The 27218-nt window shown below is 37.9% G+C and overlaps 1 protein-coding gene across 2 annotated transcripts in view; it reads right to left on the bottom strand.

Annotated features, from left to right (window-relative positions):
• The window catches only part of PEX1 (peroxisomal biogenesis factor 1), a 98736-nt gene that overhangs the window by 38009 nt on the left and 33509 nt on the right, over window positions 1-27218 (bottom strand). For both annotated transcript variants that reach the window (XM_082846766.1, XM_082846765.1), the window contains 9 exons: window positions 22462-22576; window positions 21597-22363; window positions 19573-19692; window positions 9695-9818; window positions 9360-9463; window positions 8384-8466; window positions 6864-6996; window positions 2418-2514; window positions 788-958 (listed from right to left, as the gene is read on the bottom strand). In XM_082846766.1, the coding sequence (XP_082702892.1) occupies window positions 788-958; window positions 2418-2514; window positions 6864-6996; window positions 8384-8466; window positions 9360-9463; window positions 9695-9818; window positions 19573-19692; window positions 21597-22363; window positions 22462-22576 (1714 nt within the window). The remainder of the gene's footprint in view (window positions 1-787; window positions 959-2417; window positions 2515-6863; window positions 6997-8383; window positions 8467-9359; window positions 9464-9694; window positions 9819-19572; window positions 19693-21596; window positions 22364-22461; window positions 22577-27218) is intronic.

Raw genomic sequence — 27218 nt, 5'->3', positions numbered from 1 at the left:
AGAGAGAAGCCACTGCAATGAGAAGCCTGCGCACTGCAACAAGGAGTAGCCCCGACTCGCCATAACTAGAGAAAGCCCTTGCGCAGCAACAAAGACCCAACACAGCCAAAAATAAATTAAAAAAAAAAAACCCAAAAAAACTCATCTCAGTTATGAACTCCCCCTAAAAGACCCTGATAATTTCCCATACCACCCTCAATTTAGTGTATGTGCTCCTATCACACCCTGTACATACTTCTAGGAGAACATATCCTACCTACCTCCTAGTTGTGTCATCCTGGACAAATTACATAATCTTTGAATTTCCGTTTACTCACCTGTAAAACCAGGAGAATATCTGCATGTAGAGTACAAAGCAACCCCTAGCCCCGAAAGGGCAGTCAACACATGGTAGCTATCATTATGACTATCAGTCTTCCATACTAACATTGTACTTGTTTACTTTTATTTCCTCTCCAAGACTCTGAGAATATAGACTGTACGCAGAAATATTTGTCAAATGAACAAAGCAAGAGTAAATCTGTACAATTCAGCAATTTCTAATAAGTGGAGGAGAATGAAAAGGCCCCAAAGACTAATGATGAATTCGTAGAATTTTCACACTGCTCTGACTCTACTGATTTTGCTAATACAGAGCAACATTAGAATGCTACCAGAGGCCTCAAAAGTAACACATTACATAGCACATATTCTGTTCTCTAAAGAGAGCAGATATACTACGAAGACTGGAAATGCTGTCTGATAAAGGACAAGGGCCTGCAGCCAGCGAATGAACACATTACGTTACCATGTGCGAGCCTCCGGCTCTGCACAGCCTCAGGACTGTGCTCGTGTTCTGGAAGAGCAGGCAGGCCAGCAACGAGATCCAGGTCATCCAACAAGACAACAGAAGGCTGCCGCCACACCGCCTCTGAGAAAGCTGCCTCTAGGGCTTTCTGTATGTTTTCAAGCCTTTTTCCTTAACACAGAAGATATGAAATAGTTTTATTGTTATTTGAGGGCTGGGAAAGGTCAGGCTGCCATTGAAAGCATTAGAAAAGCTCAATATTGATTTGACTATGAAAATTCAATCAATACAGTATTTTGTTATATATATACACCAATCACTAAAATCTGTTAATCACTAACATGGTTTAAATAATACAGCCTCAAAGGACTAAGTACTGAATTTTATAAAACTGAAAAAAGGAATATGCTACTATAATTTCTATACATATGTATTTATTTATCCTTGCCTCATTCCACGGAGATCTTCAGATGGCTTACAACAAAACAGTAAAATAAAAGCAGGATGTGGGAAAATATAAATGAAAGCAGGGGATCACAAGTCAGATAAAATCAAACACAAAGGTAGCCACCTAGAGATCCTAGAATTGCTATATTTGAATCATTAATTTGGCTTCAATCATCCTGGTGAATTACAACTTAATTTTCAAAGAACAGAGAACATACCAATTCATAAACCAATATAAAGAGTTCCTGTTACTTAGTTCTCAAACAAAATTTTCACATGAGGCTTCAAGCAAGACTCTAAAGAGATGGACAATGTCTCTGAAACCACATTTATAGAATATGAAGTAATGGGTTTTCAAAGGCCATTTCTTAGTTTCCTATCATATACTATGTTAAAAAGCAGAATATAATGACTAGCTGGGACTATATGGTAGTGGTAGCCAAGTACTACTCAGTACTACTCAGTACTACTCAGTAAAATATTTCTGATTTTTAAAAAACTGAATAGATAATATAAATGTCAAAGATTTTCAAAAGTACAAGTGTACAGCTGACCCAGGAACAACATGGGTTGGAGCTGTGCAAGTCCACTTATATGTGGGTTTTTCCAGCAGTAAATACCACAGTGCTGTACCACCCAAGGCTGGCTGCGGACACAGAGGGACCACGTATACAGAGGGCTGTGACTCTAAGTTACACAAAGAGCTTTCGTTGCATAGAGGCTGGCACCCCAACACTCACACTGTTCAAGGGTCAGCTGTATGTGATAAACTGTAAGTCTCCTCTTTGCTGTCCCTAGCCACCCACTTTCCCTCCCCTGAGGCAGCCACCCTACGAGTTTCCCAAAGCAAGTCAGAGGTAATCTATACCCATTAGAGTATATTCTAGATACTAACTTTCTCAGAGTGGTGTAAGTTGGAATTTTCAGGAATATAGTCTACAAAGAGTTTTGGCTAGGAAAAAAAAAAAGGCCTCCATCAAATATGGAGAGTTTTAAAATTTTTATTAGAAACACTAAAAACATTCGAAAGCCAGATTTAAAATTTCTAAGTAATTTTAATGACTAAATGACCAACAGAAAAGTTAAAGATTAGGTATTTGTATTTATTAGATTACCAGCATTAAATAGTAACATTTCTTTCTACCAGAAAAAAGATTTATGTAGAGTATTACCATATTCATACCTCGTAAAGCTTTACAGTCAACTATTTCCACATGGGCATCCAATAAGTTAAATGCTTCTTTACAGACTGCCTTCGCTAAAGTTGATTTTCCACTCCCCTAGAAAATAATTGCTTAAATTAGAACTCTCAATATATTCAGTCACAGAAATAGCCTCTGTCACTGTGATAACCACCAAGATTCAGCCTCATCAATCAAGTATATACTACACAATGTTATATAACAATTATATCTCAATACGGCCGGGGAAAAAAAGAAAATCCACATCCCTGATTATAAAATAACATTTAAAAAATACGAAATAATTGTAAATACTTAGTAGAGAAAGGTAAAAAAAAAATCCGTAATATGGGCTTCCCTGGTGGCGCAGTGGTTGAGAGTCCTCCTGCCAACGCAGGGGACACGGGTTCGTGCCCCGGTCAAGGAAGATCCCACATGCTGCGGAGCGGCTGGACCCGTGAGCCATGGCCGCTGAGCCTGCGCGTCGGAGCCTGTGCTCCGCAGCGGGAGAGGCCACAGCAGTGAGAGGCCCGCGCACCACACAAAAAATAAATAAATAAAAAATTTAAAAAAAACCTGTAATCGTCCCACATCACAGAATTACTGTCAACTGTTTTGCTGTATCATCCTTCCAGACACTCCACACACATTTTATGTAAATTTAAGAACATGGGATTACAGTATTCCTGAGGGTTTATAATAAATCATTGTCCTCTTTATCAACAGATAAAGAGCTGCATCAGATATAGAGCTGCATCAGCTCCCTAGTACAATAACACTGTGAGGATGTACTGGACCATAATGTGTTTATCAAAACCCTTCCTGCTGTATATTTATGCTACTCCCACGTTTTAACTATTATAAGTAAAGCTAAAATAAATATCCATACATATATGTTTACTTATTTGTCAGATTATACCTTCAGAATAAATTTCTAGAAGTGTAATTACTACATCAAAAGGTATACATACTTAAATTTTGCTAAACATTGCTATAAGTGCCCCTTAGAAGACTGAACACTGTTAGGTTTTTTTTTGGATTCTGTGTTCATTTTATTTTTTATAGCATCTTTATTGGAGTATAACTGCTTTACAATGCTGTGTTAGTTTCTGCTTTTTAACAAAGTGAATCAGCTATATGTATACATATATCCCCATATCTCTTCCCTCTTGCATCTCCCTCCCTTACACCCTCCCTATCCCACCCCTCTAGGTGGTCACAAAACACCGAGCTGATCTCCCTGTGCTATGCGGCTGCTTCCCACTAGCCATTTATTTTACATTTGGTAGTGTATACATGTCCATGACACTCTCTCACTTGGTTCCAGCTTACCCTTCCCCCTCCCCATGTCCTCAAGTCCATTCTCTATGTCTGCCACTGTTAGGTTTTTATAATTCTTTTTTTTTTTTTTGCGGTATACGGGCCTCTCACTGTTGTGGCCTCTCCCTTTGTGGAGCAGAGGCTCCGGACACGCAGGCACAGCGGCCATGGCTCACGGGCACAGCCGCTCCGCGGCATGTGGGATCTTCCCAGACTGGAGCATGAACCCGTGTCCCCTACATCGGCAGGCGGACTCTCAACCACTGCGCCACTAGGGAAGCCCTATAATTCTTTTAATATAGGTTTCCTCCCTCAATCTACTATTTCTTTCCTTTTTTTCCCCCTAATAAATTTATTTATTTTTGGCTGCGTTGGGTCTTTGTTGCTGCGTGTGGGCTTTCTCTAGTTGCAGCAAGGAGAGGCTACTCTTCATTGTGGTGCATAGGCTTCCCACTGTGGTGGCTCCTCTTGTTGCGAAGCAGGGGCTCTAGGCATGCAGGCTTCAGTAGTTGTGCAATGCGGGCTTAGTAGTTGTGGCTCACGGGCTCTAGAGCGCAGACTCAGTAGTTGTGGTGTACAGGCTTAGTTGCTCTGTGGCATGTGGGATCTTCCTGGACTAGGGCTTGAACCCGTGTCCCCTGCATTGGCAGGTGGTTTCTTAACCACTGTGCCACCAGGGAAGTCCAATCTACTACTATTTCTTACCATTGCTGCTTTGTCTAGCTTTGACACCCCTGTACCAGCTGTAATATTTTGCTTTTCATTACTGTGAACTGGAAAAAACAGCCAAGCTTATTGTGCAAAGTCTGAAATTTAGCAGGCATTCAACAATACTACCATCATTATAGTTTACAGAATTGCATTTATAATTAAAGTCACTGGACCCCAAAGAATAAAGAAATTAGGGGTGCTGGTGTATAGGCCCCACCTGTCACTTTTTGCTGAATCAGAGGGCCTTTTCTCTCACTCAAAGTAATTCACATTTGTATAGCACCTTTCATATATATTATTTCTCTTAAGTGAGGTTAATCCTAAAAGGCAGGTTAAGAAGCCGAAAACTGCCTGAGGTCACAGCCAGTAAGTATATAACAAAGGTGGGACTCAAATTCAGGTCTTCTTCTTGCTCTTTCTATTAATCACACTACCTCTATGTGAGAAGGAGGAACTCTGGTTTCTGAATCAGTAGGATATTGTTTTTCAACATAAATATTCTACCACGATGATATATTTTGAAATTTGACACAGGTCATCTAGAAAACATGTAGAGTTAGTTGCTGTATTTTACCAGCCTTGCATACCTGGAATAAATCCTACTTGATTGTGGTATATAATTCTTTTAATATATTGGTTGATTTGCTCATCTCTTGTTGATGATTTTTGCATCTATGTTCATGAGAGATATTAGTCTGTAGTTTTCTTGTAATGCCTCTGTCTGGTTTTGTTATTAGGTAATGCTGGCCTCACAGAATGAGTTAGGAAGTATTTCCTCTGCTTCTATCCTCTGAAAGAGACTGTAGAGAATTGGTATAATTTCCTCCTTGAGGGTTTGGTAGAATTCACCAGTGAACCCATCTGGGCCTGGTGCTTTCTGTTTTGGAAAGTTATTAATTACTGATTCAACTACTTTAATAGATATAGGCCTTTTTATATTGTCCATATCTTCTTCTGTGAGTTCTGGCAGACTCCTTGTGTCTTTCAAGGAATTGGCCTATTCATCTAGGTTATCAAATTTTTAGGCACAGAGTTGTTTATTACTATTACTACTTTATTATCCTTTTAATGTCCATGGGATCTGTATTGATATCCACTTTTTCATTTCTTATATTAGTAATTTGTATCCTCTTTTTTTTTCTTAGCCTGGATAGAGGCTTATCAATTTTACTGACCTTTTCAAAGAACCAGCTTTTGGTTTCACTGATTTTCTCTACTGATTTCCTGTTTTCAATTCATTGATTTCTGCTCTAATTCTTATTATTTCTTTTCTTCTGCTTACATAGGATTTAATTTGTTCTTCTTTTTCTAGCTTCCTAAAGTGAAAACTTAGATTATTGGAGTAGTTGCTATATTTTAAGTAAGAATCAAAAGAGAGCAACTGGGCTAGTAAGAGGAAAAAAAAGTTATGATACTAGAGTTAAAAGTGAATAGAAATGAAAAAGTCTTATAATTTTGAATTGAAAAAAAGCACGAAGACTCACAAAGACCACACTGTAGCCCTGGAAAAAATACTGCATTGGTAGAGAATAAAACTGTAAGCCCCTTAAAAGGGCAGGGAAGCTCTCGCAAGACTGACAAAGATTAAAACAAGAGAAGATACAAATCACCAATAACAGGAAATGGGACATCACAACAGATTCTGCATCTATTACCAGCACAGTAAGAGAATGCTACGAACAACTTTATGCTCAAAAACTTGACCAATTCCTCAAAAACTACAAACTACCAAATGCCTGCCAAAATGAAACAGACAATTAAGGACTTTGAATTTATAAAGAAATCTCTAGGCCCAGATGGTTTCAGTGGAGATGTTACAAAACATTTTAAAGAATTAACATCAATTTTATACAATCTCTTCCAAAAAACAGAACAGGAGGGAACACTTTTCAACTTACTTTACGAGGCCAGTATTACCCTGAGAGCAAATCCAGACAAATGCAGTACAAAAACAGAAAACTATAGGCTAATATTGCTCATGAACTTACATGCAAAAATCCTCAACAGAATATTAGCAAACAGAACCCAGCAATGTGTGGGTTGGCCAAAAAGTTTGTTTGGGTTTTTCCATAAGATATTATGGAAAGAATAACAGACCACGACCAAGTGGGATTTATTAGTTTTGCAAGGCTGGTTGAACATTTGAAAATCAATCAACCTTATTAACACCCTACCAACATCCTAAAAAAGAAAATTCATACAATCATATCAATTGATATAGAAAAAGTGCAGGGAGACCATCACCTTATTCATTACCACATTCCCAATATCTAACAGCAGGCACTCAAAAATATTAGTGAATGAATGAATGCTTTCCATATCTGGTATCAACAACCCGATATAATAGATGATCAAAACCCAAAGAGAAGAATTAAAAATTGCTAATTAGTGAAAACGAGCACATTTTAACCACATACCTTTCCTCCCGTGAGTAAAAGGGCTCCGTTTCTAAGTCCTGCCACAAGGGCCATCAGCTGCCGAGACAAAGGGCGTCCTAGGAGGCTATGAGTGATGTGCTCCACGGAGGAGACGCCTAAGGAGTTCACTCCTCTGCAAACATGTAAATTGCATGATAAAACACTGAAACAGGGTAAAATCTAGCTATAAAAAATTCTGAAACTTTTCTTCCCAGGCTACTTAATGAGTTAATAAAAAGAGTAAAATCTTGAGCTTCCCTGGTGGTGCAGTGGTTGAGAGTCCACCTGCCGATGCAGGGGACACGGGTTCGTGCCCCGGTCCGGGAAGATCCCACATGCCGCGGACAGGATAGGCCCGTGAGCCATGGCCGCTAGGCCTGCGCATCCGGAGCCTGTGCTCCGCAACGGGAGAGGCCACATCAGTGAGAGGCCCACGTACCGCCAAAAAAAAAAAAAAAAAAAAAAAAAAAAAAGTAAAATCTTAAAAATGATCCCTTACTTGAAAGTAAAATGAATTAATGACAAATCTGAGTCACAGATTTTAAAACTATTTTTATTACTTTCAAACATGTGCAGTAACTAAAAGTTTTGTCCTAATAGGACTCCTTAAGGAATTTGTCTTAATGCATACAAATATCCCCCTAAAAATGATTTCTGGTTTGTCATCCAACATTATCATAAATGGGTGTTTTTAAAGTGTTAGCATAATTGAAGACTTATTTCCTCTTAAATGTCATTTTTGAAATCCAGTTTCAATCTGTAGATTATATAAATATGAACTTTGACCTACTTCCTGACTCTGACTGCCAGTTTATTTCTGAAAATAAATATCATAAATTCCTAAAATTAGTCTGAAGAGATTTTACTTTATACTTGAATATTATGCCACATTTAAGCATTGTTACTTTATAGTTTAATCCTTTTACTAAAATATTTATAGACTATACTATTGCAGGAAATCAAATCACTACTACTATCTCTACTAAAGGCCTCTGTGAAGAATTCTAAGAAGTAATGTTTATGTGAGATTATATTGTATTAAGAGCTAAAGAAATTGAGGAGGTTCTTTTCAGGTTTGTTTGTCTTAAAGTTGAGGAAACACTAATAACCCCAATCAGTACATCAATAAGATAGTGAAGGAATAACTTAATTTGAAATATTTTTAAACATTCAACTAATGTTTTTGGATTTAACTTTTAAAATTAATTTATTAATTTTAAAGGATTATTGTTTTATTCAAGCATGTATGATCCAGGTCATATCTAGTTGGCTCTCTTTTCACAAATCAACTCTCAAAGTAAAATTTCTAATAAGTTTCAGACTTTTAGTTATCTAAGAAGAGAAGGCAAATTACTAAGCCAGGTGTGAAAACAGAAACAATCCTTGAAAAAAATATTTACTACTGCATTAGTAAGACTAGTCAATGATATTAACATCTAATTTAACATTTACACATAAAAGCCCTGGAAAAGATAATGTCAAACGTGTCTAAACATGGTAGTTTGGCCATAACTTCTTACCCCAAGCAGTTCAGCTTTAAAAAAGGAAGAATAAAGTCAATCTCCTCACTGTTTTCTTCTTTTACCATAGGATCCAGAAGGACCTATAGTAGCAAGGAAAAATCAATTTTACATTTCAAAGTTATGCCTTCTGCCTGTTTTTCTTGGGTCCCAGGAAACTGAATTGCTGATTCTGTTACACCAGAAAGAAAAGATATATTGTACACGCAAGATTATAACTTAAAATAGCCCTAACAATAATAATTTACTCATCCAAGGAATATAAATATTTACAGTTAACAAGCAGTAAAGAATGTCATCTTCTTAATACAGTTTACAGATATATCTTTATTTGCAATTTTGATTTCTGGCACATTTATTTCTTTTCACAATCTTACATTTGTATCTTCTCTGAATGGTATTCCTTAAATTATATTTCAAAAGTAGACAAATAATGTCTAATTTCAAACCTCCAAAATTCTAAATGACTAGAGAATCTTTAATTCTATTAAGGACAAGAGTGAATATCCTAACCAAAACATAATATTTTAAAAGGAGCACTTTAAAAATATTTCTGGAAGTGATCTGATAATATTTGTGAAGAGTTGAGAAATAAAGAACTGACAAAACAACATGGGTTGTGCAGCAAAACTGCAAATAAAAATATGAATTAAGAAAATTAAACCCCTAAGCTTTCATTTATTTCAGTACTAAAAGATTTTAAAATCATGATCCACTTGCCAGTTAACACAATCAATTCTATTCTTAAAACTTAATTGTGTGGAGGCATCAATTTCAAATTTAGGATAAATCAACAATTTGTTTAGATAAGTTAAAGAGATTATAGAATAAAATATTTTAAGTCAAGTTATTCCTTACTCTTACCATTCAAGTTTCTAATACACTTTAGGATGCAATGTAACAGGTAAATTCATACTTTAGAATCAATCACATGTGAAAATATTATTTCATTAAATATTCAATAGTATGTCATTACTTGTATTGTCATCTTCTGTAGCAGATTGGTACTCAACAGAAAAAGAGTTTCTTCTTTTTCCTTTTCCCAAGAATGAACTATATTCAGAGAAAACTCCTTCAACCCTATTAAAAGGAAGGTAATAAATGTAGTTAGTACTAAAGCTGAGATGAAATAATTTAAAATTTAAATTTATTTAAATTTAAACAGAGGCATTCTTTGATACGTAAAATCTACTGTTTAATTATCATTATTAGGTTTCCTGTTCATACATATCACAAGCTGGAAAAACAATGAAAATTTTTCTGACTTCTTTAATAGAAAAAATATTGAAATAACAAATAAAATATACTCACCATCTTTCATTTCCAACTTAATATATTCTTCCTCTGATACTATCAGAGGAAGTGTGGTAGTAGTAGACTGCTGTACCCATGAATAGAACACAGTTTTTATGTCTTCTTCACTTATGTCTTTAAGCTGCCAGAGGAAAGGAAAGAACAGTAATGATATTCTAATACATGAACTTAACCTTAACATTCTTATTTTAACACCTTATCTTGCCAATAAAATGATGTTCATAGGCACAGATTTGGGATTTGACATTACAGTACGAGTACAGCACAGCCTGAAGAAACATTTACACAAGTGGCAAAGTTTTAAATGCTCCTTTTCTCTATGCCCAGTGATACACACACCATAATCTAGCTCACTTGATAACCATTCCAGCCCCATTCTCCCTTGCCTCCCTCTACTGTAGAGCAAACTCTACAGTGGGAGAGCAAACTCCTCTACTCCCAGCTTGGAACTGTGTGTGCATGCATCTGGCTGCACTCTGGCCAATGCTTTACAATCAGCAATCCATGGGAAAGCCTTCTCTTCCTAATTAAAAGGTAGAGAAACCTTGCAAGGAGAAGAATTCTGCTTTGTGCCTTTCCTTCTGCTGCCAAGAATGCAGACGTGATACCTATTACTACTGCAAATGTCTTGCATCTAAGAGGAGGAGAGGCAAAGGCTAAAGATGGCAGAAGAAAAAGACCAAAGGAGCCTAGATCCTTGGTTACATGGTTTAACCCTGTTGAGCTCCTCCAAACTTCTTTGCACATGAGAAAAATAAACTTTTTATATGTTAGTGTCACTTTTTTTTCTGTTAATATGGCTGATGTACTCAACAAGTAGAGTGTTAATAAATTGTTCAAAAGGTATTAAGAAATTCTGAGAAAAACACTGCTAATTTTTGATGCTTTTAGATTAACATTAAGTTTTAAAAATCTATTTGAAATTAAGAAGGGAATAACAAAAATTCATATATGAAAGATAATATCTGCCTAAGAAAATAAACCTCTATTCTACCATTTCTCAACTGGTCCATTTCTGTTATCTCTCTTTATTCAGAGTCAAGCTTAGATCCACTGATTAAGCTCAGTTGAGAATATGTTTACCACCAAAAGCAAGCTAAGCTAAGAAAAGGCATAATTTTCCCATTCTTAAAAATCACAGAAATACTCGGTTACTTCTTTGAATATTATTGTGCAATGGGATTAAAGACCTAAAGGAAGTCATAAAATGAAAACTATTTAAAATCAAGACTTTTAGGATCAGAAAGCAACTCATAGTTCCTCTAGAATCAAACATCCTTAAGTCCTAAGTGATATGATCAGCCCAGAGAGACCTTCCAAGGTCATAAAGCTTCCACTAAAGTATGCAACTCAGGACAGGAAAGAAATTCGGTAGTAATATTCCATTCCTGACACCAGAAAAAAACAAAAAAACAATGAGCAGTGGCTAATTATTTTTGTACATAAGACCTAAATTTTGAAAAAAAAAACCCACCAAGATCAATAACCGAGGTAAAAGCAGAGCTCCTGTAAACTTAAAAAAGAAAACTTAAAAAAAGTCAAGAGCCATGGAAGTTCCCTGTTCCAAAGACTTTTATAATATGGTCTACATGTTTAAAGATTTCTTAAGAATATCAAGGTAATATATATAGAAAGCAAAATATCTGACTTTGAAAATCCTGCAGTTATCAAGACAATGTTAAATTTCCTTCACATATTTTTAAAAAAGAAACTGAGCAACTAGACAGAGACAAGATGGTGGAGCAGAAGAACTTGAGCTCACCTTCCTCTCAAGGAAACACCCAAATCACAACTGTTATATAACCATCTACAGAAAAGACTAGAACCTACCAAAAAAGATATTCTATACCCAAAGATAAAGAAGCCACAACGAGATGGTAGGAGGAGTGCTTTTGCAATATACTCAAGTCCCATACCCGCCGGGTAGGTGAGCCACAAACTGGAAAATAATTATATTGCAGAGGTTCTCCCACAGGAGTGAGAGTCCGGAGCCCCACGTCAGGCTGCCCAGCCTGGGGGTCTGGCATTGGGAGGAGGAGCCACCAGAGTACTTGGCTTTGAAGGCCAGTGGGGCTTAAGTGCAGGAGCTCCACAGGACTGGGGGAAACAGAGACTCTACTCTTGGAGGGTGCACACAAGGTTTCACATGCACTGGGACCCAGAGCAAAACAGTGACGCCATGGGAACCTGGGCCAGACCCACCTGCGGGTCTTAGAGAGTTTCCTGGCGAGGTGGGGGGTTGGCTGTGGCTCACTGTGGGGGCAAGGACACTGGTGGCAGAGGCCCCAGGGAATATTCATGGCATGAGCTCTCCCAGAGGTCACCTTTTGGCACTGAGACCTGGCCTCACCCAACAGCCTGCAGGCTCCACTGCTGGGACGCCTCAGGCCAAACAACCAACAGGGTGGGAACACAGCCCCACCCATGAGCAGAGAGGCTGCCTAAAGTCTTCCTGAGCCCACAGCCATCTCTAAACACACCTCTTGACACAGCCCTGCCCACTAGAGGCACAAAATCCAGCTCCACCCACCAGGGGGCAGGCACTAGTCCCTCCCACCAGGAAGCCTGCAGAAGCCCCTGGACCAACCTCACCCAGCAGGGGGCAGACACCAGAAACAAGAAGAACTACAATCCTGTAGCCTGAGAACAGAGACCACAAACACAGAACATTAGAAAATATGACACAGCAGAGAAATCTGTTCCAGACAAAGGAAAAAGATAAAACCCCAGAAGAACAACTAAGTGAAGTGGAGATAGGCAATATACCTGAAAAAGAATTCAGAGTAATAATAGTAAAGAAGATCCAAAAACTCGAAAAAAGAATAGAGGCACAGACTGAGAGGGTACAAAAAATGATTAACAAAGAGCTAGAAGCTTGAAAAAACAGATGTACGATACAATAACTGAAATGAAAAATACACTAGAAAGAATCAATAGCAGAATAAATGAGGCAAAAGAATGAACAAGTGAGCTGGAAGACAGATTGGAGGAAATCACTGACGCGGAGCAGAATAAAGAAAAAAGAATGAAGAGAAATGAGGACAGTCTAAGGGACCTCTGGGACAACATTAAAAGCACCAACATTCACATTATAGGGGTCCCAGAAGGAGAAGAGAGAAAGGGCCTGAGAAAATATTTGAAGAGATAATAGCTGAAAACTTCCTTAACTAATGGGAAAGGAAACACTCACTCAAGTCCACAAAGCACAGAGAGTCCCAGGCAGAATAAACCCAAGCAGGAACACAGCAAGACACATGTTAATCAAATTGACAAAATTTAAAGACAAAGAGAAAATATTAAAAGCAACAAGGGGAAAGCAACAAATAACATACGAGGGCATCCTCATAAGGTTATTAGCTGATTTTTCAGCAGAAACTCTGTAGGCCAGAAGGCAGTGGCACAATATATTTAAAATGATGAAAGGGAAAAAGTACAACCAAGAACATTCTACCTAGCAAGGCTCTTGTTCAGATTCAGCGGAGAAATCAAAAGCTTTACAGACAAGCAAAAGCTTAGAGAATTCAGCAACACCAAATCAGCTTTACAACAAATGCTCAAGGAACTTCTCTAGATGGAAAAGAAAAGGCCACAACTAGAAACAAGAAAATTATAAATAGGATAGCTCAAAGGTAAAGGCAAACGTAGAGCAAAGGTAGGAAATCATCCACATACAAACAGGATACCAAAACCAGCAATCATGAGAAGAGGAGAGCAAAAATGCAGCATATTGAAAATACATTTGAAGTTAAGAGAGCAGCAACTGAAAACAATCTCGTATATATATACACTGCTATATCAAAACCTCATGGGAGGGCTTCCCTGGTGGCGCAGTGGATGAGAGTCTGCCTGACGATGCAGGGGACATGGGTTCGTGCCCCAGTCCGGGAAGATCCCACATGCTGCCGAGTGGTTAGGCCCATGAGCCATGGCCGCTGAGCCTGCATATCCGGGGCCTGTGCTCCGCAACGGGAGAGGCCACAACAGTGAGAGGCCCACATACTGCAAACAACAACAACAACAACAACAACAAAAAACCCTCATGGGAACTGCAAACCAAAAATCTACAATAGATACGCACAAAAAAAAGAAACAGCAATCCAAACACAACACTAAAGATAGCTATCAAATCACACGAGAACAAAAGAGGAAAGGAAGAAAAAAGACCTACAAAAACAAATCCAAAACAATTAACAAAATGGCAATAAGGACATACATATTGACAATTACCTTAAATGTACTGATAAATGGATTAAATGCTCCAACCAAAAGACACAGACAGGCTGAATGGATACAAATACAAGACCTGTATATATGCTGTCTACAAGAGACCCACTTCAGATCTAGGGACACACAGACTGAAAGTGAGGGGATGGAAAAAGGCATTCCATGCAAATGGAAATCAAAAGAAAGCTGGAGTAGTAATACTCATATCAGACAAAATAGACGTTAAAATAAAGAATGTTACAAGAGACAAAGAAGGACACTACATTAATGATCAAGGGATCAATCCAAGAAGAAGATATAACAATTGTAATTATATATGCACCCAACACAGAAGCACCTCAATACATACGGCAAATAATAATAGCCATAAAAGGAGAAATCGACAGTACCACAATAATAGTGAGGAACTTTAACAACCCACTTTCATCAATGGACAGATCATCCAGACACAAAATCAATAAGGAAACACAGGCCTTAAATGCCACATTAGACCAGATGGACTTAATTGATATTTATAGACCTTCCATCCAAAAGCAGCAGAATACACAATCTTTTCAAGTGCACATGGAACATTCTCCAGGATTGAGCACATGCTGGGACACAAAGCAAGGCTCAGTAAATTTAAGAAAATTGAAATCATATCAAGCATCTTTTCCACCACAATGCTATGAGATTAGAAGTTCACTAGAAGAAAATAACTGTAAAAAAACACAAACACATGGAGGCTAAACAATATGCTACTAAACAACCAATAGATCACTGAAAAAAAATCAAAGAGGAAATCAAAAAATACCTAGAGACAAATGAAAAAAAAAAGCATGACAATCCAAAACCTATGGGACACAGCAAAAGCAGTTCTAAGAGGGAAGTTTATGGCAATACAATCCTACCTTGGAAACAAGAAAAATCTCAAATAAACTACCTAACGTGACACCTAAAGCAGCTAGAGAAAGAATAACAAACAAAACCCGAAGTCAGTAGAAGGAAAAAAACCATAAAGAGCAGAGCAGAAGTAAGTGAAATAGAGACAAAGAAAACAACAGAAAAGATCAATGAAACTAAAACTGGTTCTTTGAAAAGATAAACAAAAATGATAAATCTTTAGTCAGACTCATCAAGAAAAAAAAGGAGGGCTCAAATCAATAAAATTAGAAATAAAAAAAAGTTACAATGGACACCACAGCAATACAAAGGATCGTAAGAGACTACTACAAGCAACTATACACCAATAAAATGCACAACCTAGAAGAAATGGACAAATTCTTAGACAGGTACAATCTTCTAAGACTGAACCAGGAAGAAACAGAAAATATGAACAGACCAACCACAAGCACTGAAATTTAAACTGTGATTTTAAAACTTCCAACAAACAAAAGTTGAGGACCAGATGGCTTCACAGGCAAATTCTATCAAACATTTAGAAAAGAGTTAACACTTATCCTTCTGAAACTATTCCAAAAGGTTGCAGAGGAAGGAACATTCCCAAACTCATTCTATGAGGCCACCATCACCCTCATACCAAAACCAAAGATATCACAAAAAAATAAAATTTCAGGTTAGTATCACTGATGAACACAGATGCAATAGTCCTCTACAAAACACTAGCAAACTGAATTCAACAATACAACATACATACTAGCAAACTGAATTCAACAATACAACATACATACACCATGATCAAGTGGGATTTATCTCAGGGATGTAAGGATTTTTCAATATCCACAAATCAATTAGTGTGACAGACCACATTAACAAACTGAAAAATAAAAAACATATGATCATCTCAATGGATGCAAAAAAGCTTTTGACAAAATTCAACACCCACGTATGATAAAAACTCTCCAGAAAGTGGGCACAGAAGGAACCTACCTCAAAATAATAAAAGCTATATATGACAAACCCACAGCTAACATCGTCATCAATGGTGAAAAGCTGAAAGCAATTTCCTCTAAGATCAGGAACAAGACAAGGATGCCCAGTCTAGCCATTTTTTTTTTTAAACATAGTTCTGAAAGTCCTAGCCATGGCAATCAGAAAAGAAAAAGAAAAGGAATCCAAATTGGAAAAGAAGTAAAACTGTTGCAGAAGACATGATACTATACATAGAAAATCCTAAAGAGGCTACCAGAAAACTACTAGAACTCACCAATGAATTCGGTAAAGTTGTAGGATACAAAATTAATACACACAAATCTCTTATTTATATACACTAAAAACAAAAGATCAGAAGGAGAAATTAAGGAAACAATCCCATTTACCATAGGAATACACATACCTAAGGAGACAAAAGACCTCTGTTCTGAAAACTATAAGACACTGATGAAGGAAATCAAAGATAACACAACCAGATGGAAAGATATACCATGTTCTTGGACTGGAAGAGTCAATATTGTCAAAATGACTATACTACCCAAGGCAATATACAGATTCAATGCAATCCCTATTAAATTACCAACGGCATTTTTCACAGAAGTAGAACAAAAAATATTTAAACTTTTATGGAAACACAGAAGACCCCAAATAGACAAAGCAATCCTGAGAAAAGAAAAACGGAGCTGGAGGAATCAGGCTCCCTGACTTCCAACTATAACACAAAGCTACAATAATCAAAACAGTATGTTACTAGCACAAAACCAGAAATATAGATCAATGGAACAGGATAGAATGTCCAGAAATAAACCCATGCACCTATGGTCAATTAACCTATGACAAAGGAGACAAGAATATACAATGGAGAAAAAACAGTCTCAATAAGTGGTGCTGGGAAAACTAAACAGCTACATATAAAAGAATTAAACTAGACATTCTCTAACACCATACATAAAAATAAAGTCAAAATGGGGCTTCCCTGGTGGTGCAGTGGTTAAGAGTCCGCCTGCCGATGCAGGGGACACGGGTTCGTGCCCCAGTCTGGGAAGGTCCCACGTGCCGTGGAGCAGCTGGGCCCGTGAGCCATGGCCGCGGAGCCTGCGTGTCCAGAGCCTGTGCTCTGCAGTGGGAGAGGCCACAACAGTGAGGCCCGCGTACCGCAAAAAAATAAAAAAATAAGTAAAGTCAAAATGGATTAAAAAGCTAAATGTAAGATTGGACACTATAAAATTCTTAGAGGAAAACAAAGGGAGAACACTCTCTGACATAAATTGCAGCAATATCTTTTTGAATCTACTTCCTAGAGTAATGAAAATAAAAACAAAAATGGGACCTAATTAAACTTAAAAGCTTTTGCACAGCAAAGGAAACCATAAACAAAACAAAAAGACAACGCACAGAATGAGAGAAAATATTTGCAAGTGATGCAACCCACAAGGGATTAATGTCCAAAACATACAAACAGTCCATGCAGCTCAATATCAAACAAAAAACAAAAAAACAAAAAAACCCACCAACCCAATCAAAAAATGAGTAGAAAAGATCTAAATAGACCTTTCTCCAAAGAAGACATACAGGTGGCCAAAAAGTACATGAAAAGGTGGGCAACATCACTATTAGAAACATGCAAATCAAAATTACAATGAGGTATCACCTCACATTGGTCAGAAGAGCCATCATCAAAAAGTCTATAAACAATGAATGCTGGAGACAGTGTTGAGAAAAGGGAACCCTCCTACACTGTTGGTGTGAATGTAAATTGGTACAACCATTGTGGAGAACATATGAAGGTTCCTTAAAACCTCCAAAGAATAGAACTACCATATGATCCAGCAATCCCACCCACTCCTGGGCATATATCCAGAGAAAACCCTAATTTGAAAAGATACATGCACCCCAACGTTCACTGTAGCACTATTTACAATAGCCAAGACATGGAAGCAACCTAAATGTCCTTCGACAGAGCAATGGATAAAGATGTGATATATATACAACGGAATATATTTAAAAAGCCATAAAAAAGAATGAAATAATGCCATTGCAGCAACATGGATAGACCTAGAGATTATCGTACTAAGTGAAGTAAGTCAGAGAAAGACAAATATCATATGATATCACTTATATGTGGAATCTAATAAAATGATACAAATGAACTTATTTACAAAACAGAAACAGATTCACACACTTCGAAAACAAACATGGTTACCAAGGGGAAAGGTGGGGGGGAGGGATAAATTAGGAGTTTGGCATTAACATATACACACTACTATATATAAAATAGATAATCCACAAGGACCTATTGTATAGCACAGGGAACTCACTCAATATTCTGTTATAACCTATATGGGAAAAGAATCTGAAAAAGAATGGATATATGTATAACTGAATCGCTTTGCTATACATCTGAAACTAATGAAACATTGTAAATCAACTGTAATATAAAATAAAAATTTTAAAAAAACCTAAGATCAATAACCAAAAAGTTCAAAGAAAACTACAAATCACTGTATACTGTTCAGCCAATGTGTTAAATGCTCAGTTGCATACTATTATGGAAATGGCATTTATTCTATTTGTTTTCTTCTTCTCTAGTCACAAAATATAAGCTATCTTACCTGGGGTTTCATCAAGTAGAAAGATCTGTTAAAATGGTTATATAATGACCCTGACATAATGACCATCGATATCCAGAGGATCCAGAAGTATCACTCAAATTATCAGAGAAGGATTAAATTATGTCTGGAATTTTTTAAACATATAATAATTTTCCTGTATTATAATTCTCTGAGAACTGGTAATCTAAACTGGTACAGATGATGATACCCTATTAAAAAGATTTTAAAGTTAAGTTCCATACCTCATTTCCTGACCATTATCAGTTTCTACTAAATTAACAGTGTTGAAAAGTAAAACAATCTAGCTCTCTTTTATGCTGCAATGTTAATACCAAAACATATGAGAATTTTTTTAAAGATTACCCAGATGTAGCAAAAATACCAAACTTTTAAAAGCCAAATTATCCATATTTGCATTGGCACAATTTATATGTGTATTGCTTATTAAAGACTTCTTGATTTCTCAAAAAGTTAAACACAGAATTGCCATATGACCCAGCAATTCAACTCCTAGGTATGTACCCAAAAGAACTGAAAGCAGGGACTCAAACAAATACTTGTACATAAACATCCACAGCAGCACTATTCACAATAGTTAAAAAGGCAGAAATAACCCGTGTCCATCAACAGATGAATGGATAAACAAAATGTGGTATATACATACAATGGAATATTATTTAGCCATAAATAGGAATGAAGTTCTGATATATGCTATAGTGTGGATGAACCCTGAAAACATGTTAAATGAAATAAGCAAGACACAAAGGGCAAATATTGTATGATTCCACTTACATATAAGATCTAGAATAAGTAAATTCACAGAGACTGAATACAGATGAGAGGTTACCAGGAACTGGGGGAGGGAAGGATGGGGAGTGATGGCTTAACAGGCACAGAGTTTCTGCTTGGGGTGATGGAAAAGTTTTGGAAATAGATAGTGGTGATGATTTCACAGCATTATAAATGTACTTAATGCCACTGAACTGCACACTTAAAAATGGTTACAATAGCATTTTATCTTATATATATTTTACAATAAAATAAAAAGAAAAAAAGACTTCCTTGCCCTTCTAGCATAAAGGAGTACATTCTTATTACTTAACTAAAGCAACTAGAAATTTTACAACACATGTAAAACTGTGATGTAACATATAAATCTGAACTCACTAAGTTTTCTCTAGGTTGTAATTTTAGAAATCTTGGAATTTTAGGGGTAATTTCCACTGGAGTTATTCTGACTACTGCATGCATTTCTATATTTAGCCTCTTTCTCAGGTCATCTGGGATCTGAAATATATAAAAATAAATAAAAAATATAAATATGTTAAAAGCTTGATTAAGAAATACCCCATAGCATAAATACTGATGTTAACTTCTATCAATTCAGGCGAACGATAGACGCTATCATGATTTATAATATAACCAGATGGGCGTTCAGGTACTGTTATAACACATTTCAATTTTTCCCCTACATTTGTTTCTTTTAACATCCTCTTCAGAAGGTGATCAGTTTTGATCTATCCAGTCAAGCCTGTTTGAGTACCTGATGGCAGCTACTGCCACTCCTCACTGGTCATTCTCCCAACCTTTAAAGCAGAATGGGAAGTGCAGGCTCCTCACTGCCATCTTACCTGCTCTCCAGGACTTGACCGTTATCCCTTTTTCACCCCGTCCTCACCATGTAATATCAAGGAAATAATGGTATTTCCTACCTAATGGCAGAACCATTAATAGAAAGAGATAAGTCATAGTAAGTTCAGTGTTAGACAATTTGATATTGAAGATGCAGTGGGATCTTCTTAAGTAAGAGATTAGAGCTAACAGAAAATATGAGGCATCGTTGGAGCTTTAGAAAATGATGTAGGCTAAGAGATTAAAATTTTGTAAGTCGCCTACATAAAGGTCATAGGTAAAACTATGAGAGTAAAAGAAACCTACAAAGGAGACCCCCTTTCCTTCCCATTGTTCTTCCCTATCCTAACAATTTCCTCCCTTCTCACCCTGAAGTTTCATTTCACAATCGTTCAAAATTAGGTTCAAATAAAGGGGGCTGGTGACTCATTCCATATAAAATTCGTGTTAATATTTGAGGCCAGGGATTTCCCTGACAGTCCAGTGGTTAAAACTTCACCTTCTGGGCTTCCCTGACGGTGCAGTGGTTGAGAGTCCGCCTGCTGATGCAGGGGACACGGGTTTGTGACCCGGTCTGGGGGGATCCCACATGCCGCGGAGCGGCTGGGCCCGTGAGCCATGGCTGTTGAGCCTGCGCGTCCGGAGCCTGTGCTCCGCAACGGGAGAGGCCACAGCAGTGAGAGGCCCGCGTACCGCAAAAAAAAACACAGAAAACAAAAAACAAAAACAACTTTACCTTCCAATGCAGGAGGTGTGGGTTCAATCCCTGGTTGGGGAGCTAGGATCCCACATGCTTTGTGGCCAAAAAACCGAAACATAAAACAGAAGCAATATTGTAACAAATTCAATAAAGACTTTTAAAAATGGTCTGCATCAAAAAAAACACCTTAAAAAAAAATATTTGAGGCCAGGATGAGAAGGCGAAACGCTAGCTGCTCTACTTTGCTCTCCATCACACACAAGTTAAAGAGCCAATACCAGCAGGGTAAGGACCTTCTGGGTACATCTGAATCAGGTCATCTCACATAGTGGGTCTCTCCCTACACTGGGCATTTCCCCCAATACATAACAAGTCCTTCCTTTGCTTTCAAGAACTGGGAAACACATCTTCTGCAGGCATTAAAGATGTGAGGCTTTGTAGGGCACTCCAATCAAAGCATGAACTCAAGAGTCAGCCCGCCTGGGTTTGAATCCTAGTTCTACTTATTAGCTAATAACCCCAGGCAAATAATTTTGACCTCTCTGGGCCTGTACCAATCTTAGCTTATGCCGGTCCAAGTTTACTTAGCCAGGAAATACACAAACCCTACCCAAACCTGGACTTTACCCTGCAATCAGAAATGTGTCCCCGCAGGAACTTTAGATACTATTTATTATACTGGTTTTCAATTTGTATATAAAATATTATTTTAGTTCATAATTTGGGGAAGTTCAAGCAACATAAAATTACTTCCTCCCCAATTATAAGATTTATACTAACCCATTTGCTGTACACCAGAAATTAACACAACACTGTAAACCAACTATATTCCAATTTAAAAAAAAAGATTTATACTAACCCAAACTTTCCCAAGATGTAGAGCTTCTAAGTTTTTGGTGTATTTAATGGCATTCTCCAATTCCTCAAGTCCATTCCAGACTACCTTTAGCACACAGGCATTGCCACCTTCTTGACTATGGTCTGAGCTACTCTGTTTTCGATCTAGTGGTTCTGACATCTGCTTCTCTTTTTCAGGTGACAGGACATTTTGCTTCATTTTACTTTGCTGTTGCTTTGGAGAAAGTAGTTTAACTAGCTTTCCATAGGTCACAGTAAAGCTGGGCTCCACATCAAAATATTCCTGGTCCCATGGAAATACATGAATGGTATAATGTTTGTGAAACAGAGAAGTTGCTGATGCATTACATATGCTGGGAGGCTGAGATTTACATACTCTGAAAATATTATCCAGAGGAACAACTTTTGACTGCATATTTTTGAATGCACTGATTTCAGTTAACCCCCAGGATGTGTCTTGTTTCTTCTCAGACCCAAAAGAAAAAATGTTTCCTATCACAGTCCACAAGCTTGGTATTAATGATGAGTCAACTGTATCCTCTGAATCTGTTTCTTTCGACCCAGTGACTCCTACAGTATTTGATTGAAGTTGCTTGGTTTGAAGTTCTCTTGTCAATCCTTTTTGGTCTTCTCCATAATTATGAAATTTTCCATGTGCATTATCTGCTTTTGAAAATGTATTCTCTTTGGCTTCATGGGTCTTTGGCTGAATAAGCAGTTTGCTATCAGTTTCCAGCCTTCCATAAGGAGCAGCTGGTATTAGTGCAACTGTGTAGAAAATAAAGGTCATTAGTGTGCATTTACCTCTGCTTTGGATTCAGTGCTACTGTGAAGAGTATGATGGAAAATATTACAATGGCACCTACCAATCCGGATAAATATGTAAGCTTGCTGATCAACCCAAACAGGAAAAATGGCGTTTGGAAAAACTATTCGAATTTGATCTAGAAGATTCTGTTCAAGGGAAGCAGCATGCAGCTCCTAGAATCAATAAACAAAAAGATCAATTCACTTTACATTTTGTCTATTTTAGGCCTAGTAAGGAAATCTCAACTCATTCTTATAAATCAAACCAACTCAGAATATATAATGCCAGACACAGAAGAGAAATCTAAAGACACTGATATGTTGGAGGATCAGATCAAGATGGTGAAGGAGCAGGACAGGGAGCTCACCTTCTCCCACAAATACATCAAAAATACATCTAACATGTGGAACGGTTCTCACAGAATATCTAGTGAATGCTGGCAGAACACCGCAGACTTCCAAAAGGGCAAGAAAATCTCCATGTAACTGTATAGGACAAAAGAATAAAGAAAAAAAAAGAGAGAAAGGAATCGTGACATGACCTGCGCTCCAGGGAGGGAACTGTGAAAGGTTTCCACACACTGGAAAGCCCCCTCACTGGTGGGGAGATCAGCTGGAACAGAGGGGGAGCTTCAGAGCCTTGGAGGAGAGTGCAGCAACCAGTTTGCAGAGGGGAAAGCAGAGAGAGACCTGCACAGATAGTCAGTGTGCTGCCCAGCATTCCCCAGCCTGAGATGCTTGTCCGCTGCGGCAGGTGGGGGCTGGGTGCTGAGGCTTGGGCTTTGGAGGTCAGACCTAGGCAGCGGACTGGGGTTGGCTGCATGAAGACAGCCTGAGGGAGGCTAGGGTGTGGTGCACCACAACCGAGAGAGTACAGGAATAAGCCTGGGCCCGCCAGAGAGGTAAGGTGCCATTGTTGGGGGGCATGCAAGGAGAGGGGCAGTAATACCATTGGAGCTTCTTTCTCCACATGTGCACTCTCAGGCAGCAGGGACAGCCTATGTGCACTCGGGGGGCGGGTACAAGCCGCCACTGCCATCTTGGACTGCAGAGGCAGGTGCAGACCGTTGCCGCCACCAAGTGTCCCACGCCTGGGCACCAACCGCTGCCCCTCCCCTCCTGGGAGCGTGCCCGGGCCATGCACCTGCATGGTCCCATCAAGGGGATAATGGCCAGCGCACACTGAGGAAAGAGATGGCAAGCACCCAAACCAAAAACAGCCCTCATGCCAAAAAAATATTAAACCCACGCAAGCTATGCAGGGATGCTTCCACATATAAATAGCCCTCCAAGACTAGAGGAGATAACTGTTTCTCCTAAACTCACAGAGTAAGAGAAATATAAGCAAAATGAAGAAGCAGAGGAAATGCTCCCAGTTGAAAGACCAAGAGAATTCCCTTGAAGGAATAAACAAGGAAACAGACTTCTTCAGTCTAACAGACACCTACTTCAAAAGGCAGTAATGAAAATACTGAGGAATTAAGAAAGCCTAGAGACAGAAATGCAGAGTACTGTAAAAAGGAAACAGAAACTATAAGGAGGAGCCAAGACAAATTAGAAAATTCATTTGCCGAGACAAAAGCTGAGCTAAAGGCAATGAATAGCAGAATGCATAATGCAGAAGACAGAATAAGTGATCTGGAAGACAGAATAATGGAAATTACTCAATTAAAACAGCAGGCACAGCCTAATGAAAAAAATGAAAGCAGTATTAGAGACTTATAATACAAAGCATCTCAATCTATGCATAACAGAGATTCCAGAAGAAGAAAGAGAAAAGGGGACTGAAAATGTATTTGAAGAAATTATGGCGAAAACTTCTGAAACCTAAAGAAGGAAACAGATATCCCAATACAGGAAGCACAGAAACAAGACGGACCTAAACAGACCTATACCAAGACATATTATAATAAAATGGCAAAAGTTAAAGATGAAGAAAGGATTCTAAAGGCAGCAAGAGAAAAACAAAGAGTTAATTACAAGGAAACCTCCATAAGGCTATTAGCTGATTTCTCTACAAATACACTGTAGGCCAGAAAGGAGTGGCAAAATATATTCAAAGTCTTGAAAGGGAAAAATCTGCCATCTAGAATATCCTACCCAGCAAGATTATCATTTAGAATAGGAAGAAAAATAAAGAATTTTCAGACAAGCAAAAACTAAAATAATACAGCAGTACTAAACCTATCCTAAAAGAAATATTAAAAGATCTTTTCTAAATAGAAAAGAAGATATAGGAAGGAAGAAATCATGATCGGAAGGTAAACCACTTAAATCAACCAATATATAGATCAAAAAGAGAGAAAAAAAAAACCCTGTCTGTGAAAGTGATGATAAATACAAGGAACAGCAAAAGGATAAACATGAAGATGTAAAAAAGGACATCAAAAAAAATACAGATTCTTTTTTTTTGTTTTTTAGAATGTGTTTGAGCCTATATGACCATCAGTCTTAAGCAAGCAGATATAGGAAGGGGTTAACATACTTGAAAACCAGGGCAACCACAAATCAAAAACATACAATAGATTCACAAAAAGAAAAGAACACAAACATAAAATAAAGGAAATCATCAAACTACAAAAGGAAAAACAAAAAGGAAGAAGAAGCAAAGAATCAACTGAAAAACAAGGTTTAATATGGCAATAAATAACATATGTATCACTAATTACCTTATGTCAGTGGACGAAATGCTCCAATCGAAAGGCATAAAGTCGCAGACTGGATTAAAAAACAAGAGCCTACAATATGCTGCCTACAAAAGACCCACCTTAGGGCAAAGGACACACAAAGATTGAAAGTGAGGCGATGGAAAAAGATATTTCGTGTAAAAGGAAATGAAAAGCAAGTGGGGGGTCACAATACTTATATCAGAAAAAACAGACTTTAAAACAAAGGCTAGGGCTTCCCTGGTGGCGCAGTGGTTGGGAGTCTGCCTGCCAATGCAGGGGACGCGGGTTCGTGCCCCGGTCTGGGAGGATCCCACATGCCACGGAGCGGCTGGGCCCGTGGGCCATGGCCGCTGGGCCTGCGCGTCCGGAGCCTGTGCTCTGCAGCGGGAGAGGCCACAGCGGTGAGAGGCCCGCGTACCGCAAAAAAAAAAACAAAAAACAAAACAAACAAAAAAAAGGCTATAAAGAAAGATAAAGAAGGAAACTATATAATGACAAAAGGATCAAAACAAGAAGAGGATTTTACACTTGTCAGCATATATATGCACCCAGTATAGGAGCACCAAATACATAAAATAAATTCTAACAGACATAAAGGGAGAAAGTGATGGGAATACAATAATAGTAAGAGACTTTTAACACCCCCTCCCATCAATGGACAGTTCTTCTAGTCAGAAAATCAATAAGGCAACAGATTTTATGCAATCCTTATCAAATTACCCATGACATTTTTCACAGAACTAGAACAAATAATCCAAAAATTTATATGGAACCATGAAAGACCCAGAATTGCCAACGCAATCCTGAGGGGGTTAAAAAAAAAAAAAAAAGCAGGAAGCATAACTCTCTCAGACAATACTACAAAGCTACAGTAATCAAAAGTGTGGTATTGGTATAAAAACAGACATACGGATCAACAGAACAGAATAGAGAGCCCAGAAATAAATCCACACACCTATGGTCAATTAATCTTTGACAAAGGAGGAAAGAATATAAAATGGGAAAAAGACAGTCTCTTTAGTAAGTGGTGCTGGGAAAGTTGGACAGCTGCATGTAAATCAATGAACTTAGAACACACCCTCACACCATGCACTAAAATAAACTCAAAATTGCTTAAAGACTTAAACATGACACCATAAAACTCCTAGAAGAGAGCATAGGCAAAACATTCTCTTGACTAAATTGTATCAATGTTTTCTTAGGTCAGTCTCCCAAGATAATAGAAATAAAAACAAAAATAAACAAATGGGACCTAACCAAACTTACATGTTTTTGCACAGCAAAAGAAACCATAAAAAAACCAAAAAGACAATGTACAGAATGGGAGAAAATATTTGCAAATGATGTAACAGACAAGGGCTTTATCTCCAAAATATACAAACAGCTCATACAACTCAACAACAAAAAAATAAATAACCCCTCTGAAAAATGGGCAGAAGACCTAAATAGACATTTCTCCAAAGACATACAGATGGCCAGTAGGCACATGAAAAGATGCTCAACATCACTAATTATTAGAGGAATGCAAATCAAAACTACAATGAGGTATACCACCTCTAACTGGTCAGAATGGCCGTCATGAAAAAGTCTACAAGTAACAAATGCTGGAGAGGATGTGGAGAAAAGGGAACCCACTACATTGTTGGTGGGAATGTAAGTTGGTGCACTCACTATGGAAAACGGTATGGAGATTCCTCAGAAAACTAAAAATATAACCACCACAGCCATCCCACTCCTAGGCATATACCTGGACAAAACTATAATTCAAAAAGATACATGCACCCCAATGTTCACAGCAGCACTATTCACTATAGCCAGGACGTGGAAACAACCTAAATGTCCATTGACAGATGAATCAATAAGGAAGATGTGGTACATATACAAAATGGAATACTACTCAGCCATAAAAAAGAACAAAATAATGCCACGTGCAGCAACATGGATGCAACGAGAGATTATCATACTAAGTGAAGGAAGTCAGAATGAGAAAGACAAATACCATATGATATCACTTATATGTGGAATCTAAAATATGGCACAAATGAACCTATCTACAAAACAGAAACAGACTCACAGACACAGAGAACAGACTTGTGGCTGCCAAGGGGGAAGCGGGAGGGAGAGGGATGGACTGGGAGTTTGGGGTT

Source organism: Leucopleurus acutus, assembly GCF_964270905.1.
Source record: "Leucopleurus acutus genome assembly, chromosome: 9".
NCBI lineage: Eukaryota > Metazoa > Chordata > Mammalia > Artiodactyla > Delphinidae > Leucopleurus > Leucopleurus acutus.
The sequence above is the reverse complement of the archived record's forward strand: the minus strand, read 5'-3'. Positions and strand labels throughout refer to the sequence as shown.